Raw genomic sequence first — 19,163 nt, forward strand, 5'->3', positions numbered from 1 at the left:
TCACAACCATCTGTAATGATATCTGGTGCCCTCTCCTTGTGTGCAGATGTCGGGTGTGCTTACAAGGAGCTAGTCTATGTTGACTAGATTCCTCTATATAATATTGTATCTATAGTGATAATATTTGACCAGTTACTTTTGAATAGGTTGTTTATTTACTTGGCTTCACATTCCAGCCCAGGCTGACCCAGAATTAACTATGCTGCTTGTAAGACTTGGGGTCTCACAGCTCAGGAGTTCAAGATCGCGCCCTTCTCAGAAACTCCCCCAGACCAAGACTCGTTGCAAAAGCAAGAGGTTTATTAACCATTGCACAATGGGGTCACCCCTGCCGGTCAGCAAAGAGAGTCACCTGGAGATAAAGGCCTTTTGGTTTTTAAAAAAAAATTGCGGGAAATTTGAAGTTGCAGTCTTGGCAATTTAGGATTAGATGAGGAAGCTATAAAGTAAGATAATTGGTTAGTCTTAGGTGCTCAAGCTTGGCCAGTCCTGCCAAGTGTGGATGCAGCTGCAACTGAAGGTGGGGGTGGTTAGCTCATCCTTAAAGATTAGGGGCTACAGACTTTTGGCTGGAGGTCAAAAGCTACTCAGAAGAAGTCTAGGTTCGTTGCTAAGAAATGCTATCTCAAAGACAAGGGTCTGGACCTTCTTTTGCTGAGTGAAGGTCATTGCTTGCTTGCCTTTTTTTATATCTGTCCTCACAGATAGGGTCACATTCCTCCATTCTCTGGAAAGGTACTAAGAGGCTTTAGCTTAACCTGGACCTAAAACTCAAAACTACAGGCTTTAGAAGACATACAGGTTACAAAGTTAGCCTAACCCTTTCAGTTGGCCATGAACTTGTGGTACTCTTTCTGTCTCAGCCTCCTGAGTGTTGGGCTTATACACAGGAGCTTCCACCCCTTACTGACATTGGCTGAGCAATTAAAATTTTAAGCTATGAACTCCTCTGTTAACCTTTTCATAATAGGGTGTGTTTAACTGTTTTAGAAACTAAATAACAAATCGCTGAAGTTATGTGTTGTAGTCATCTTGTTAAAAAATGTTTTCTGATTTATTTTGGGGAGCAGGCTGTCAGATCAGAAGTGGTATCAAGCAAAAAGTAAGGTTGTTGTAGGTTATTAATATTTATTTTAGCTTTTAATTAAACAGCGGTTATTCCTAAACTATCTGTATACCCAAATCACCACACAGAGACTAGGGTTTATTTAACTAACCTAGAGCACAGTGCTAGGCAATGGTTAACTACATCCTAAACCTTCAAGCCTGCATAGCTTTCTCTCATTCAGAATTTCCAACATTACTTTTAGTGATATCTTAGGTCTGGTTCATCTTTTCTCCTGATTCCAAGTCCTCTCCTGCTGACCTCTGCTCTCTGACCTCCTCCCACTCACTTCCTTCTCCTCCCCTCAGGACCAGGATGTCCCACCCTATTCTCTCCATTGCTCAACATTGTGGCTGGTTGTTTAATTGACAATACAGAGAACAAATGGTGGCACGTTTACACAAACTTGAGACAGATGCTGCTTATTCTAAGCATCACAATGTAATGTCCAGATTGAAACCAGATATTGACGTAGAGAAATCAGCATTTGAATGAACAAAGGTAAATTGTGGACATTCCAGGAAAACATTATTCCAACACGAGGTCTAAACTATTCAGAAGAGTCGTACAAGGAAGTAGTCTCAGCCTTTCATGGCACAAGGAATTCTGTGAAGGCCACCTCTGTGGGCGTTCCGGTAAAAGGACCATTGGGGCTCATGTCCTGGGCCGATTTCCGCTGACATGACTGAGAAAGTAGTCTGGCAGAGGGTGTGTGGCCAGACATTGGGAAGCCTGCCCAGAGACCAACAACCAATGGCACGTTTGGAGATGGCATAGAGGAACCTAATTGGTTGCCAAAAACTATATAACATGCTCTCTCATCCAGGAATAAATGAATCTGATTCACCTAACTCCAGGTGTCTGTGTAGTGATTCTGATGCCTCTCACCACCTCAGCTTGGACCCCCTCTCCTCATTCATGGGCTGGACCATTGGGAGGAGGACCGACACACCTCAATTGCCTATTGTATTTATAAATTAGTTTATAGTGTCAGATAAACAAGGACCAGCTCCAGGTCTATACATCTTTTGGTTATAAGAAATTATCCAGTAATAATTGTCTGGTGTTGTGTTTTATGCCAGCCTTATGGTGTCTTGGCTCTAGTCAACAACTAGTTTGCCTTTTGTTACTTTTACCTTGAGAAACTATCTCTCATCCCCCTTTGAGAGCCCTACCAAGTAGTATAGTTCCTTTCAGATGTTCTGAACAGTCGGTTGCCTTTGTCCAGCTTGGTGCTTATGAGCTCCACTCCTCGAAACGCTGAAAACTGCATCATTGGGGTGAGGACAGATTACATACAGTCTAAAATTATTCACTAAAACAGATGAAAACTCATTTGATTGAAAATATGATTTTCCCACATAGACAGCCAATTAAAGTACTTTCATTACTTTTGAAAGCCTTTAGATCCTAAAGTTTAGGACAGAAGCACCAGCTTTGTCCTCACAACATTGACAGTGTGGGCCATTAGCCTTCCTCAAAGTCATAGTCCCCTGCTGGGTTTTGAAATATTGGACTCACTCTGACGACAATGTGTGCTCTCGGTTCCTGTGAAGTGAAGGCTGGCGGGTAATGCTCTGTGGACTCTGGCACAGATCCTCAACAACTGACCAAGAACTCGGAAGAGAATCACTACTCTGCTTCGATCGCAACCATCATATAATAAAATAAGACCATCATTAAGTGCTTTGCGTACGATAACGTAAAGCATTCAGAAGATCTCTGGGGCACAGGGTAAGAGGTGACACTCCTGGATGTTCTGGTTGACCCGTTCCTGGCCGTCACGGCACCTGACACCGAGGATTTGTTTCTCTCAGTGCCGTTTCTGGCTGTTGCCCCACCCTCCCCGCCACACCTGAAGATTCTCAGGGGTAGAAACTAGCTCAGGACGCTGAGGAGGAGAGTTTCAGTTGCTGGTGAGTGCTGACACAAGATTTTATTTCAAAAAAACAAAAATTGTATGAGGTGGATAGAATGCGGTCTAACCAGGTAGACGTGTAGGGAACGCAGTAAGTGGGGCAAAGGGAACATGAAGTTACCAGCGGAGGACAACAGACAAAGCCTTCCAGGGTAAAGCATCAGTAATAGGAAGTGTGTTCATCCATCGGTTTCTGGGCTCCCCAACTCACCCAGACTGGAAGTTAGACACCAAAGCCCCCCAGATTAGGAGATGGCCTCTGCAGCCTAGAAAGAGCCGGCTGGACCTGCAGGTCACCTAGCCTGAACGGCACAGGTGTGTCAGTGGCAGGAAGAGTCCAAAGGTGGATCCAGGCTGGAAGTGTATCTGTTTGTGGGAGCCAAGGACAGAGGCTCCCAGGTTTGAGCACACAGGTCCTTACACTTTAGCGTCCATCATTTATTCACGAGCCACTGGGATGTCCTAGACAGGGTTCTTGGAGCTCAAACAATGCCTCAGCAATGCTCTTTACACTCTGTGCTGGAGTGTCCATAGGTGTGTGTGTGTGTGTGTGTGTGTGTGTGTGTGTGTGTGTGTGTGTGGCACGCCTACCCTGGCGGTAAGCCCGGGGCTGGCCTGAGCACTGCATCCCGGGTGGGTGACCCGACAGGTCGGGGCGGCGCGCTCTGAGTCACCGGAATCAAGGTGTGGCCCGTGCGCCGCGCCCCCGCCGCCAGCCCCGGGGCCGCGTCCTGGCGGGAGCCGCCTCTTCCTTTAGCCAGTGCTGTCGGCGCTCGCCGGGCCACACTCCGCCGTCGCTCCTGCCCCGCGCTCGTCCGCTCCGCGCCGCCACCGACGACATGCTGCGCTGCGGCCTGGCCTGCGAGCGCTGCAGGTGGATCCTGCCCCTGCTGCTGCTCAGCGCCATCGCCTTCGACATCATCGCGCTGTCCGGCCGTGGCTGGCTGCAGTCGAGCACCCACCTCCAGACTTCCTCGCTCTGGTGGAGGTGCTTCAGCGAGGGTGGCGGCAGCGGCTCCTACGACGATGGCTGCGAGAGCCTCATGCACTATGGTGAGTGGCAGCCTCCAGGAAGCCCCTGTGGGCCTGACCTGTGGCCTGAGGGGCCGGGCCTGTCTTAAAGGGGTCAAGGGTAGTGGCTGCTTCAAAGTCTGCTCAGAGCTCAAACTCCAGAAGCAGCAGTTTGGGGTGGCCCAAATCAGGCCCAGACCCGAAAGAAACTAGCCCAACTCATTTAAAAGTAAGGTTTGTCAGTTACCTGTATGAGCTGACGGCAGCCATTACAAAGTAAATATTAAAATAACCCACCAGGGTGGATTCGTTTCATTTCATCGAACTTAAACTTTTTTTCCCCCTTATGAGAAAGTCTTTTCAAGCCAATTTGGAGCAGTTATGATTCCAATTGACACTTCCGTATCTTAGCTGTGAAGCTGGCTCATGCTCACGCTTGCTCTGGGGAGTGGCCTTAGTTAAAGAGTGTCTGTTAGGGAAATTTATCTGAATCTAGTTTAAAATCGGAGAAGTAAACGCTTCACTACAAGGGAGCGGAGTTGGCACTTTGAACACGTCCCTCTGTTTGCCTTTGCCAGGGGAAGCCCCGCGTACCTGATTTAACAGTCTGTAGTACTCAGTACTCGGAAAAAGCATTTTCTTCCCCAGTTGGATGTCCCTCTTGTTTAGGATAGCGACAGTAGTGCAGGGAGCAAGGGGAGGTGAACTGGAGCCAAAGCAGCCTTTCAGTTCTGCGTCTTTAAACAAGGAAGCAAGTTGCTTTTCTTCCTGTAACTTGACCCTCTTCCTGAAGCAGCCCACCCAGAGCTTCTCTGCAAGGCGCTGTTTGGCCCCTTATCAGCTGCTTGACATAGCTTATTCTCCCTGGAGGAACTTCCCCAGACAGGGTCTCAGGTAACAACATGAGAAGTCTGCAAATGTTCCTGCTTTATTTAAGGCTTGTGCTCTCCCTCAAAGCAGAACTTTCTATTGCTCTAAATCTCTTAAGTTTGTACAGGGAATGTGTTGCTTTGGAATCACCTAGTTGTATCTTAAAATGCGTTCAGACTCAGTCTCGTTCAGGGGATTTAAGGGGTATATGCTTCTGGGTTTTTAAAATAGACTTTGTTGATTATAGCTCACTCCAAGGCTGATACAGCCCCAAAGAGTACTCAGTAATGGAAGTCAGCTTGCAGAGGCAGAGGCAGCTTTCTTGCTGAGACATGACTTTGCCTGCAGGACTCTCTTGTGAAATACACACAATGCCATGTTTCTTGCCTTGTAAGGTAAGCTCATCTTTTAGGGTGTGCCTGCTCTAACCTCAAGTTGATACACTACCTTGTAAATGGAAACAAAATGGCAAATTTTGTTTCTTTAACCTTGAGTCTGAAGCATTAACATTTTTCCACTGTAAGCAAACATCCAGTGTGCAGTTTGTATCAATTCACTATAGAAATCACATTGGAAAACCCCAGTTTTCCAAATGAATCTTTAAAAATTATTACTTTCATGATGCAGTGCCTGGTTTTCAACTGATAGGTGATAGGTGTTAAAGCGATTTAACACCTCAGGGGAGTTACTCCTGCAGAGGTAATTAAGTACCCATAGTGTGATAGACGGTTCTTGCTCAACACCCGAATGCATATCACCAATGGAAGACTGGCCTTCTTTTTTTTTTAATTTATTTTATTTTATATTTAATTACCCTTTATTTACTTTGTATCCCACCTCTAGTTCCCTCCCTCTTCCCTTCCCAATCTCTTCCTTCCTACCCCTTCTCCACCCATGCCCCTCCCCAAGTCCACTGGTAGGGGAGGGTTTCTTTTTCTTCCTTCTGATCCTAGTCTGTTAGGTCTCATCAAGAGTGGCTGCATTGTCTTCCTCTGTGTCCTGGTAAGGCTGCTCCCCCCTCAGGGGGAGGTGATCAAGGAGCAGGGCAATCAGTTCCTGTCAGAAGCAGTCCCTGTTCCCATTTCTATGTATCAGGCTATGGAAGGAGACAAGATGGGAAGCCATCCCCAATGTCCGCATCTCACCATTGTAGACAGAGATGAGTGAAAATGCTTCTTATTCTGTCCATTCTATGTTGATGGCTAATTAGTTTACTACACAACTGTAAAAGAATAGTGGGTTCTACACTTGAGGGTGATTATTTGGACAGGTGAAAAATCTAAAGATCTCTAGGAAGCTTTAATAGGGCCTTGCTGAAAACAGTGTGCTTGTGTGAGCTCACACTGTGGAATGTACGAACTTCCACAGTGTTTGGGCACTGTGTTTTGTATGGCAGGGAACAACCATATCAATATATAGAACTGAGCATGTGTGTCTTTCCCTCTAGAATGATTCCTGATGATACTAGAAAATAATGTTTGTTTGAAGCTATTAGTGAAGTAAAACTTTCATTATAAGAGTTTGATGATTGTGTTTTGCTGAGTGATATAACATTAGTATGTTTATTTTGGTAGTAAAGACTGGTTATTATTGGCAACGTTGCCAATAATTCTAAAGAATATGCATATTTTATAAAGGTTAGTACTTTCTTGGAATAAATGAATATATGACATTATATTCTACACTATTATTGTTAAAATTTTAAGAATTGTGGATTACAAAGTCATCTCTTTTTTTTCCAAAATAAATAAATAAGCCTACATAAACACTGAATAGTTTGTGATAGCGGCAGTCTAGTTAACATTTATCTTAACCAATACTTATTTGCATGTTTTGGCTTATATTTATCAAGAAGAAAATGAGATCAAAATTTATGATTGAAATGATCATTTGAGTTTAAGCCAAACCCAGACTTAAACTTCAGTGAGTATGCACATGCTGTTTTGCAATGCTAGCACCTTCTATTCCAGTTTAGAGAATATTTCAACAGGAAGTTATTTTAAGCGTCAGCTGCACAGACTTCTGATCCCAGGCAAGCTCTGGCTTGTCAGGGTAGAGTTTATGGGAATGAGGTATACACTGGAAGAAAACAAAGGGCTGTGGAAAGTCAGTGGCTGGAATTTGTCCTCTGAAGCACAGAACCTCAGTTTTACCAAAGACATCCCCAAATCCCTTAGTATGCACTCACTGTTTTCCCTAGACACTGCTTTTCCACAAGTCAAAGAATCAGAGTATCCTATGGGGTGTTTTAAGAATAGTGAGAGCCCTGGTTCCCAAAACTGCAGAACATGAGGGAAAATAAACTCAAAGTCAGCCATTTACATTAGGCTAAATTTACCAGAAAAGCCTTCACTCTTACAGATCTGGGAGAGTGTGATGGGATAGGAGAGGGTGGGGGAGTTTGATGGAGGGAGCAGATGGGACGCGAGCTGTTGTTATTTTATGAGGTTAGATTAGTAGATAGATTTCAAACATAGATTTTGCATGTTCATATGTTCCTTTTCTCTCTCTCTCTAGACAGCATTTCTCTGTGTAGCCTCAGTTGTCCTGGGCTCACTTTGTAGACCAGGCTGGCCTGGAACTCACAGAGATCTGCCTGCCTCTGCCTCCCTGAGTCCTGGGAATATGGGCATGCACCCCTGCTCAGTTTCTGTTCACATTCTTAACAACAGATCTAAAGATCGTTCACTCTTTAATGGAATAACTTCAAAATGTTCATTGATGTGTGACCTCAAGGGGTTAAATACCCATAGTACAGGCTAACCTACTGTCTGTTTGTTCCAGTAGCATCCCAGAAAACATCAGTGCTTTGGGAGGGACTCCTCTTGGCTCTGCTCCTAATAACACAGACTTTTGCACCTGTGGGATTAGAAAGGAATTAAAAGTACCAGTTTTCACCAAAACCCCACGATTAGTATCTAAGACCAAGCAGCTTCCTTTTCTTTGGGGATTTAGTTCTGGCCCATGGACAATGCTACTGGTTATAAGTACCTCTCCTAGTGGACTGAGAAGAAATGTGCTCCCCTGTCTTTCCTGGCATGCAGTGTTCTTCCATCTAGTAGATTAAAAATATTTGAGGGTCTGTTGGGTGCGATAGGATGTAGTTTCCCATTTCTTACAGTTCTGTAAAAATACAGTGGTAACTGGTCACCATCTGTCTGGGTTTCTGGAGAAAGTGTCAACTGTTTAAAGATTCCCCAGCAGCTGGAATGCCTTGCCTGGGGCTCTTCTGCCATTTCTCTACTAGGCCAGCCATTCCTTATTGGCTTCCAGAACATCTGCAGGATGATAGCTTGGTCCTATATACAATGTATTTTGTAGGTCTGTTCTTAATTGTCCTTTGGAGTTTTGTCCCTTCAATATTACAAATCAACAGCATCTGAGGGTAACTGGATACCAGTGTCTCAACCCAACCACACTGAGAATCACAGGGTAACAAGCTCTGTGAGAGTGGGAAACAGGCAAGTTTGGGGTGTTCTTGCAACAGCTTCCAGATGAATGACATGCGCCTAGCTATGTCACTGCCTTTATCTCCCTACTGAATACTAAAACACTGAATACTAATACATTTTATATTCACCCATGTTTACTTAATTTTTAAGACATCCAGATTTTATTTCTGCCTATGACTGGCATAAAGAACCTCATGGAAACAGTACACAAATCATCTGATAAGAACTCTGCTCCCCTAGGCGGGACATTACTCACTGAAGAATGTATGCTATAGAAAGGAACCTACATTGATCCCTACAGAGTCTTGAACAATGGGGTGGGCTACACAACTATTTTGGTCTGTTTGGTTCACATGTAAAATCCACGAAGAATATACCAGATCCATAGAAAAACACTAATTTGGGGGTGGAAAGGGAAATTAGCAAGTTTCCAAAACACTTAACAGATTAGAACTATCACAATAGTTTCCCTTTTACTTGGTTTCTTTCATAGCATAAACTTTTCAAAGTAGTATTCAGAAAACAAACTTAGGACATGCACAGAATGTACATGAAATGGCAGATTGCTCTTTCTAGGAGAAAACAAAGCAAACAAACAATTTCTACCCAGAAACACTGTACGTTTCCTTAGAGTTCTGCTTGCTTTTGTCATCTCTGTCCAGAGAGTGAATCACCCCCACACAACTAGGAATGGTGGTAAAGTTTGAAATGTAAAGTAGTAAGGAAGGACAGACCTGTGCTCTGAACTGATAGAAATGAACTCTGCCTGCAAAGAGCTGTGAGCCATCAAATCATGAAAAACGTAGCTTTAGGTCACGTTTTGAAAATGGATGTTTTTTTCCCTTGGTGTTGGTAACCAAGATGTAATTTAACTCATCATATACTATAAAATAGAAATAGTTCTTAAAGACGTGTACATTTATAGATGTTAACCTCCTGGACAATTAAGTGAGATCAAAAGTACCTGACATACAAGTATTTTACCTTTTTAAAAATGGATGTAGTGAGAAAGTAGTGCTAAAGCCTGTTTGATCAGTAGTCCTCTTCTCAGACGGGGTGTTATGCCTTGAGCCCCCTGTTCAGATCTGCTAAGGCTGGTCTCTCCATCCTAAAATAAAATTGTTGTTGACATGAGGAGTCATGTTGCCTTGCTTGGAGAGGTCTGTCATGTATCAGCTAGGATCTTTAAAACCATGCCAAGATTTCTGTCTAAACGAGAGCTAAATGATTCAATGTGGGTGTTGCTCTCCTGCAAGGAGCGGGTTTTACATGTTCTGCAACTGGAGTGGCTTTTCTCAAGAGAAAATGTTGCTTAATTTTCCATCTTGACTTTCTTTAGACTCAGCATTTTAAGTAAACAAGACATTACCTAATTGATCTAATAGGAAAAGTTCCCCAGATGGTTCATCTTAAGTATAGCTTTACCTATTGGTGCAGGGTATGTACATTAGGTTACTATTTCTTTTATGTAATCCTTGTACATTCCTGAAATTCAGTGTGTGATATACTTCAGCTAAATGTCAGAGGAAGAAGTCACAGTAGTAACCAGTCTGAATTAAGCTAATTTCCTCAAATGAACAGGTAAAATGAATATGGCAACATTACACAGAATTTATTTATTTAGACTTTCAAGACAGTCTGTGATTGTGAAAGTTCAGTAATTGAAATATGTTCCTTTGTTAAGAAGTGTTTCTGTTTTTATTCAAGTGTGTTTCTTACTTACGTAGATTTGTTGTCTTTCCTGGCTTTATAGAGGGAAATACATTTTGTTTTTCTGACTGTAATGATTGATTTTATTAAACTTAATGGTTGGCAGTAGCTATATGAACAGACAAATAGACTACTTGATATAAGGTCACACACTGAAACCTATATGCTTTTGAGGATAGCACTGCTTTCATTTTATAGATCTTGGTCATATAAATTCTTATTGTCAGCCTTCAGTATGCTCATAGAAGAGACACAAGGGGACAGCAGAGAATGATGATGGGGGAAGTAAAACAATGTATTTTTCGCTCATATACAGTCTTTATTTGATCACCCTGCCCACCCACCCACATTAACACATACTACATGAAAGCAAGAGATACTCTCTGGAGGGAGGAAAAAAGGAGGGAGGAGAGAGAATAGAGAGGGTGAAAATGAGGAAAGTACAAGGCTACATGTGTATAGAAATGTCACAGCGAAGCTATGGGAACTAAAACAAATCTTGCATAAGAACTGAAGCAAGTTTTTGGTATGCCTGGAAGGATCACAAAGGTATTAACAGTCGAACTTCCTGCATCTAGTCTTTCAAACACTGATCCAGGAGGTCTGGAGGGAGACACAGGGATCTGTATTTTAATAAGCACCATTGCTTAGTATAGACCCCACTATAGTCTATGGGCAGTACTTTAGAAGATTTGACCAATTACTTGTCTACGAAAGCATAGTCCTTTCTCATTTAAAAATTCTCTTACACAAAGGATAAGGCAAAAGTGAGAAAAGAGACGTTAAATTATATATTCTGACGTTGGCATTAGTCATGTGTTCTTAAAAGAAGATATCATTGTGTTAACCCCTTCCTAAAATCTCTCACTGATCTGACAAGAAGAACAAGACTGGGGTGGGGAGGGGCTGTAAAAACTATACCTCTCAAAATGGGTCTAACCATGGAGCATCTCACCTCCTGCCTCTACTGCTGAAGGGTCATTTGTAGGGAAGTGTGGTATTTGAAGACATATAAAAATGTTTGTTCTCCTTACCCAGTCAGTCATGTACCCGAGGAAGCCCTGCAGAGCATGAGACATATGGGGAAGAGAATGGATGGAGAGCTTAGGCTACATTTGTCTGTAACAGATGAGGATAGGAAACTGGGTGATGGAAGTCTTTAAGGATGACACTGGACCTTTCAAGTGTGTAATGAGGTGAAAATCTGAGGTTCTGGACAGAAGTTATGGGAACAGAAGAGGAGCATTTTCGACAGGGAGGGCTGGGGAATTAACAAAAAATAATTTTCACATGAGGATACTCATCCCCACAATTTGCAGCCAGGCATTTTTAGGCAGAGTTCCCAGATGAGGAGACTGGTCTGTGGAAAGAAGCTAGTCACACAAGGTCACAGGGTATAATAGTCCATTACTGTGGAATATCTAGGATACACAAATTAGGAAGACAGATTAGTGGTGGCCTGAACTTGGGATGGCAGTGGTAAGGGACAGAATGACTACAGGTGAATGGCGTTTCCTTGTTGGGTAATGGTGAAAATATTCTGGAATTGCTAATGGGGATGGTAGCATAGCCCTTTGGATATAGCACAGTGAACACAAAACTGACACCCAACCATGAGATCATGCACTTGTAGTAGATGCACTTCAGGACTTACACGTTATATCTTTTAAAAATTATGTGTTGGATTCAGACAGGCTAGAGAGCAAATTAGTGTTCACCATCTCTGTGTACCCTCATTTCTAGAGTCTACCCCACTTCTAAACTAGAGGTGAGAATGATGTGAGCCTGTAAGAATTGTTCTGAGAAACTGCTGCATATCACAGTGCTAATTGCTAGCTCTAAACACCAGGTTGTATGTGAAGAGATGAGGACTCAGTACCGGTTGAAGGATAGGAGTTAATGATGAGTTTGCGCTTGTCTGGTGAATCTCATCTCCCCACTAGCATGCAGTACATAAGGTCTAGTACTGTCTGTGTAGGCCTTTAAATCTGGAAGTCTGTTTCTGCTTCACCCCAGTTCTTTTTAAGACTGAGGTCAATAATGAAAAGTTCTTGTGAAATAAATTCTAAATGAAACCAGACATTAATATAAACTAAATAACAATCCTTTAAAGAGAAAGGATTCTGGAAGAGTGTAGAACTTGAGTTGTTCAGTATGAAGAATGTTTATCACGGTCATGTTGTATTCAAATCCATATGAGCTTTTAAAATGGACCTATTTGTGTGAAAACAGTGCCAAGAAGCTGAATTTACATTTTAGTGATGTAAACTTTTGCCCCCAAATGTAGGGAGGAGAACAAAACAAGTTAATAATATTCTCCCCATGAATCACCCAGTTTCCCCCTGAACTATGGAGACACTCAATTATCCCCAACCCCTTTACAAAGGAAAACAAAATCCCTCCTCTCCCCTCCGAATTCTGTCAGCATACAAGGGTGGGGGTGGAAAGGCCATATGATTTTGTTAGCATTTTTAGACTTGGCCTGTCTGTCTTACAATATCTTTGTCTCTGTCCTACAGCATGGGGAAGAGCAGCTGCTGCCACGCTCTTCTGTGGCTTTATCATCCTGGTCATCTGCTTCATCCTCTCTTTCTTCGCCTTGTGTGGACCCCAGATGCTCATTTTCCTGAGAGTTATTGGAGGCCTCCTCGCCCTGGCTGGTAAGAATGAGTGGTGGCAGACCTTCATTTGTACCTTCAGTGAGCATGGGTAGAATATTCTATTGCATCTTTGTGGATCTCCATGGAAGACCTCTGGCAGTTATATTTTCTGATTTCTCCTTGGAAGTAGGTCACCACAGACAACAGTATCAGAGGAGAGATATGTTTTAGGACTCTGGGTTCCATTCTCTCTATGCCTTAAATGGTTTTCTGTTCTCTGGATTGAAGTGACAAGAGTTGTCCTCTGTATGTTTCTCTTTTTTAAGTATTCCCCTCCACTCAAACTTACCCCCAAAACAAGGGATGGGTCTGTCCTTGAAGTACAGAAACCTTCAGAGTGGTCCCGAGTCCTGGTCTCCTATGAGTTCCATGATGAAGGGTCCTGAGTATCCTGAACTATTTTACTTGTTGAAGGAATTTTGTGATCTGGTGATAATGTGGATAGAGAGCTGTTAAGCCTAGACCCTGTAGCACAGAGCCGGTGCCAGAAGGTGACTCAGACAGAGGAGATGCAAAGAGATGTTGTGATGCAGGTGGATGGAGCTAAAAAGACACCTTTATTAATAGAATGCAAGGTCCTGGGATTTAGGAGTAAGGACTATTTGAAGTTTATGGCAAATACCTGTCAAAGTGACATGCTCTCAGCTACCAGCTAGGTTCAGAAATGAAACTGAGTCACTGGAGAACTCTCTCAGTAGTTAAGAGAACTAACTGGCTCCTCTTCCAGATGACCCAGGCTCAATTGAACCAGATGACCCAGGTTCAATTCCCAGCACCCACATGTCGGATCACATCCTTCTGTTACTCCAGTTCCAGAAGATCTAGTACCTTCCTATGGTTCCACAATATTGCATGCATGTGGTGCGCAGGTGGTCATGAAGGCAAAACACTTTTATAAATAAAATAAAATAAAATGAAAAATAGAAAAGATAAAAAATGAAAAACAAAAAGTAAAAAAACCTGGGTTTTCTGAGGCTAGAGATGGTATTGTTAGAATAAAATCAAGCCACATCTTATTTCTCAAAATACCAACCAAGAACTACAGGGGAACCAGGACAGAAACACAGTTATGAGCTGGGATAGACAATCTGTATAGCTAGTGTTGGGAGCAGGCCAGAAGCCCCATGACCACATGGGACCTATAAAATCAAGCATGAGCCAGGAGAATGATAGCAGTTCCATGTTATAAGAGGAAGAAAGGGAGGGAAAAAAGAAGTGGGAGTGAGTGGGGAAAGAATAAAAGAAAGAGAATAGGAAGGAGGAGAATGAAAGGAAGGGGAGGAGGGAAGAAAAATAGGAAACAATTTTAGTGTCCATCTGTAGAGCTCTAGAAAAAACTTAGGATGGTAGAATAGTGATAAGGGCAAGTAATGGTTTAGCCCAGTTAGATCTCATATCACACAAAATGATTTCCCACTTGTTTTCTTCTTGGTGTCTATGTATGACACTACATGGTTCCAGGGATCTGTTACATGTAGTAGCCAATCATCTATTTTGGCTCATATGTTAGCTAGATTTCTCTGGACACCCTTTAGATGGATTATCATTAAAGGGAGAAACTTTGTGAATGGGGAGATTGTTTTTGTGTGTCCTGGGTGACTGTGATAAACCCATCTTAAGGAGGAAAGGGTTTAGTACACCTTGCAAGTTAGAATCCATCAGAAAGTGAAACCAGGTCAGAAATTTAAACAGGAACCAGAGGCAGGAACTAAAGCAGAAGAGGAGGAACACTGTTTACTGGTTTGTTCAATGTTCAGCTTGTTTTCTTATGCAACCCAAAACTATCTGCCCATGGGTGGCATTGTCCAGAGTAGGCTGGACCTTTCTATATCAATCATTAATCACAGACGTGCTCACAGGCCAATCTGATGAAAGCATTTCTTTAGTCAAGGTTCCATTCTCCTAGAAGACTCTAACTTGTGTTGAGTTGTCAAACACTGAACAGCACATGGTGCATTCATTCATGTATTTATTCATTTGAACTCCATACTCTGAGCTTATTTTTTTTCTTCCCTTTAGCTGTATTCCAGATCATCTCCCTGGTAATCTATCCTGTGAAGTACACACAAACCTTCGGGCTTCATGATAATCCTGCTGTCAATTACATCTATAACTGGGCCTATGGCTTTGGATGGGCGGCCACAATCATCTTGATTGGCTGTTCCTTCTTCTTCTGCTGCCTTCCCAACTACGAGGATGATCTTCTGGGCAATGCCAAGCCCAGGTACTTCTACACATCCGCCTAGAGTGGGAGGGAGACCTTGAGAAAAGCCCTGCTGCAAGATGGGTCCCGAGCAGGAAACTGCTCTCCACGCCACAAGGAACCTATGTTTGAGCAGTGTTCACATGATCAGAAATGCTGGAATAAATGCTAAAGAAAATGCTTCATAAATAGTGTTAAGTTTTATGTCCTGTATATGTCTTGTGGAGTTGAAAAGACTTGTTTCTGTTTGCTCATTTTTTTCTTATATCTAATCTATATCATTTAAACTGCATTTGTTAAAGAGTATGCTTGTGAGACTTAACAAGGCAGAAATGAGATGGCTACTGAGATTTAATAGTCTGACCAAGCTTTTGTTTTTCCAGATAGAATAACTGTTTCTGCTAAAGTCCAAGAGAAGGGGAGCTACTTGTAAAATTTCAGTGAACAAATATTCAAAAATTAATGTACCAAAACCCTTTGGCGTTCTCAGTTACATAAAGAAGCAGCACGGTTTCCTAAGGAAGAATCATTTGTGAGACTCGAGAGTCGGTGTTTTGAACAATTGCTATTTTGCTAAGCTTTGTGTTGACTTGCTGTGACATCTGGGAAAGTGTTCTAACATGGTCAAAGCAAGTTACAATAATCAGGCCGCTGTCACTACTGAAATGCTAAGATGAAATTCCCTCTTTTAACATAGTTTAGAGGGGTAGGGTGAGGGAAGAAGCCATATTAACAAACTGCAGAGTCTTATCTGTATATGTTTAGAACCAACGTAGATTTGATGGGAGAGTGGACTAGGAAATTCCTCCTGACTGGTGGATGTGATAAAGTCAGGTAGGAAGGCATAGGAGGTTAAACTGTTACAGCAGTGTCATTCAGACAATTCATCATTCCAGCCTTAACTGAGCTCTACTGATAGACAGCTGGAGTAGATTTTAACTGTAACAGAAACCTAAGAATAATTAAAAATCTAGTCTTCCTTGGTAAGCAGTCTTAAAATGTCTTAAAAGAAGAAAATTTGAAAATAACTTTCTCTGAATATATATTGGAAGGGCGATTATTTTTTTTTTTTTTTTACCATTTATACTTACACAATGGAAACTAGCATATATTCAATATCAGATCACTATTTTGTAAGTTGTGGAAAAGACAATTGCACTTTTCATTACCAGCGTCCCCCAATAAACCAGGTGTTCAAATCCTGTGTCTGGTTTGTATTTTTTGTTGTTGTTGCTAATTTTTTCATTATATGTAGGGAAGTAAAAGTGCTTTCAATCGATAAGAACTTTAGACAAAATGAAGTTTCATTTCTCACTTTTTAGGGTTTTGGCCTTGTTTAGATATTCAATTATATTTAAAAAAATTCATCCTACAACTTTGATCTTGTGTACTGTAGGACATGAGTAACTCATTGTCATAAACCCTATAAGAAGCTTTCATAGATCACAATTATATTACATTATTTATTTGGGCTTGGGTTAAAAAGCAATCAGTTCATTAAGCCTAAACTTTGATAATTCAGGATACTTGTTAAGTCAGTATCTACCTGTCCAAACTTGTTTTGTCATTTTTGTGCATCTTAGGTTTAGGTTGATCTTTTTGCTCATTTCAATTATATATATATAATTGAATATATATATATATATACATTTTAATGCATTAATAAACTTTGAAAGTCTAATGTCTACTTCCTCCTCAGTGAGCAATCATCTATCAAGTTGTGCCAAAAAATGACTGACTGAAATTTATTGTAAGCAGGCTTAGATGCCCAGGAGTCATTGGTGTGGTTTATTTGAAAGTTCATCTCTTTCCCATCTCCTGGTAACAACCTCTTTATGATGGTCCTTTTCTATACAGCCAGTAGAGGTGATAGTCTTTACTTTGTTTTCCATGCCCATCTTCCCATTTAAGTTTTTCTCCATTAGTGGTTGAAAGTTATTTTTACCACACTACCTATGAGGTGAGGCAGGGCAGCAGTCTGGTGAGCAGAAGGATAGAGACAGTCCTCTTAACTACTTCTTTTGGCTAGTAAGACAGTAAATTTTAAATGCCTTTTATATTATGCCTTTTGATATGTGAGGTATTTTATCATAATAAAATTTATAAATTTTTTAAAAATCCGAATTTTCTGTGACAGGTTGGGGATTTGAAGTGGTAATTAGTGCTAAAATTACCACCTGCTAAAATAATAGCATAGCTATTTCAAGAAAATAATGGCCATAAAAATTTAGATACTTAAGTCTGTTCTACCAAGAATGACAGATTACCAACTTCTAGAACATGTACTTTGTCTTGAGTTTTGACCTATCTGACTTTCTTCTTTCCCTCTTCAGTCCATAATACACTGTATTTTAATGATACAAGTTAGCAGGGGCAGTGAGATAATAGGACAGAAGCTTTTCACTTGAATCACTAGAGAAAAAGACACACTGTCATTATTTCCTAAAAGTTCCATTTCTTGCACTCTTCTTAACAAACACAGGTTGTCTAGGCCTCAGAGGCTCAGACTACCCATGACAGATCTACCATAATAAGCACAAGGAAAAGTCCCAAGAATCCTGGACTGACCTGCTTGAGAAACTGCCTAGAGACCAACAGTGTGTTGCCTGAGATTTCTCATGGCAAAGCTAAGACAGTTTTTAGTTGCATAATTATACTGAGTCCCCACCCTTTCAATAAGCAGTGCAAACAATTATCTGATGCATACACTGTGAGTACCTAGACGTGCTAAGTGCCACTTGCTATTGAATGTAATGAAGAGGCAATGTGTTGAGGCCCTTTACTTTCCACACACATGGCTGTGCACAATGATTACTACTAGCTCCAAAACCGTATGCTATGGAAAGAATGGCAATGAAATCCCGTAAAAGAACAGAATCAGAATGTTTCAACCACGCCGGGCTTCCTCTGAGGTGCTGAGAGATACTCCTGAGTTTAAAAAACTTAACTTGCTTTTCTAGGCTCTTCTGGATGGCGTATGTGAGTCTGTCCCCAACTCTGGCTCTTGCTGGCTGTACAGGCATGGATAGGTCAGTCCGTCAGTGGTCTCCATATCATCATCTGTATGAGGAAATAATCCTCTTTGCTCCACAATTCTCCTTCCCTCAGGCTTTGTTCAATTACTATTTAGTTAATTTACTCAACTGTTCTAGGGAAATGGAAAAAAGGCTAAAGTGAAGCTACATTTTTTGATGCTTTGCTTCAAAAGCTTTCAGTGGGTAGACAGAATAGGGATATTACTATGGCTGCAGACTATTTTTGTTAATAAAAATATAAAAGATAAAAAATTTATGACTATAAACTCTATTAAGCATATAAATAACCCTAAAACTGAGGGGGAAGTTATTTGTACTCGAGAAAGCTTTGGATTTAAGGTGCTGGAGTAGAGTAATTCAGTGCATTTCTTCTAGTAGAAAGGGAAAAAAAAAGACATAGAACAGGGAATAATACAAAATGAGAGTGTTCTACTAGCTGACCATAATTTTTTTTTTATCAGATTTCTAGAAGATGAAAAATGAGTGACATTGTTCACAGCAGCTATCACATGCAAGAAACTTAGGTTTGTTGGGAAATAACATTTCTGCCTCTTGGTAAACTCCAAAGAGGTGTCAAGTGGCGAGAGAAAAAAGAGAAAAAGAGAGTGGAGGTGGGATGGGATGAAAAGAGGGAAGGTAAGGTGGAGAACAAGTGGTCAAGCAAATTAGTTATGGGTCTGTCCCTTGGGAATCTGTTAGTTGACCCGGTCTAACACCCGCTCCAAATTCTCAGAGTGGGACAACAGGCCCCACGTGTTTTCCTATTGGTAAAACCCAAAGATAACAATCAGGCTAATCAGCATGCTCTATCCTAAGGACTTTCTACATGCTAACTGTATAAATCTCACCTGACGCTGTCATGAGAACTAAATTTTTCTCACCCATTCTGAGAAGAAATGGAAACATGTGACTTTGTAAAGAAGCTTCCCAAAGGCCAGACAGCTAGTAAACAGCAGCACTGACAGCAATAATAAATAGGTAGGTGCTTAGACGGTGTTAGCATAGTGGGGATGTATACAAACCTGAATCTCCTCCCTTTGGATTACTGTGGCTCCCTTGCCTCTTCCACTTCATACTGCAAGCAGGAGTCTACCTTACTTGTACGTTTGGGTAAGTGTTGAGGTAGAGAAGAGAGGAATTAGTGGGAGATCAAACATGTAAAGGACCAGGTCTAAGTGGCAGCTGGTTCTTCTAGGAAT

At 41.6% G+C, this 19,163-nt stretch overlaps 1 protein-coding gene across 1 annotated transcript; it reads left to right on the forward strand.

The window, feature by feature from the left end:
* Nucleotides 1–3,636: 3,636 nt before the first annotated feature.
* Nucleotides 3,637–16,128, forward strand: Perp (p53 apoptosis effector related to PMP22). The gene is made up of 3 exons (XM_055599438.1): nt 3,637–4,076; nt 12,586–12,726; nt 14,746–16,128. Exons 1-3 carry the CDS (start codon nt 3,863–3,865, stop codon nt 14,970–14,972), a joined length of 582 nt encoding a protein of 193 aa, XP_055455413.1. The 5' UTR covers nt 3,637–3,862; the 3' UTR covers nt 14,973–16,128.
* Nucleotides 16,129–19,163: the final 3,035 nt, after the last annotated feature.

This window comes from Psammomys obesus, unplaced genomic scaffold (assembly GCF_907164565.1).
Source record: "Psammomys obesus unplaced genomic scaffold, mPsaObe1.curated_primary_1811, whole genome shotgun sequence".
Taxonomy (NCBI): domain Eukaryota; kingdom Metazoa; phylum Chordata; class Mammalia; order Rodentia; family Muridae; genus Psammomys; species Psammomys obesus.

Coding starts and splice junctions, on each gene's coding strand:
- Perp (XM_055599438.1), top strand. CDS start 3,863: ATGCTGCGCTGCGGCCTGGCCTGCGAGCGCTGCAGGTGGATCCTGCCC. Junction 4,077..12,585: donor CGAGAGCCTCATGCACTATG/GTGAGTGGCAGC, acceptor TCTGTCCTACAG/CATGGGGAAGAGCAGCTGCT. Junction 12,727..14,745: donor AGGCCTCCTCGCCCTGGCTG/GTAAGAATGAGT, acceptor TCTTCCCTTTAG/CTGTATTCCAGATCATCTCC.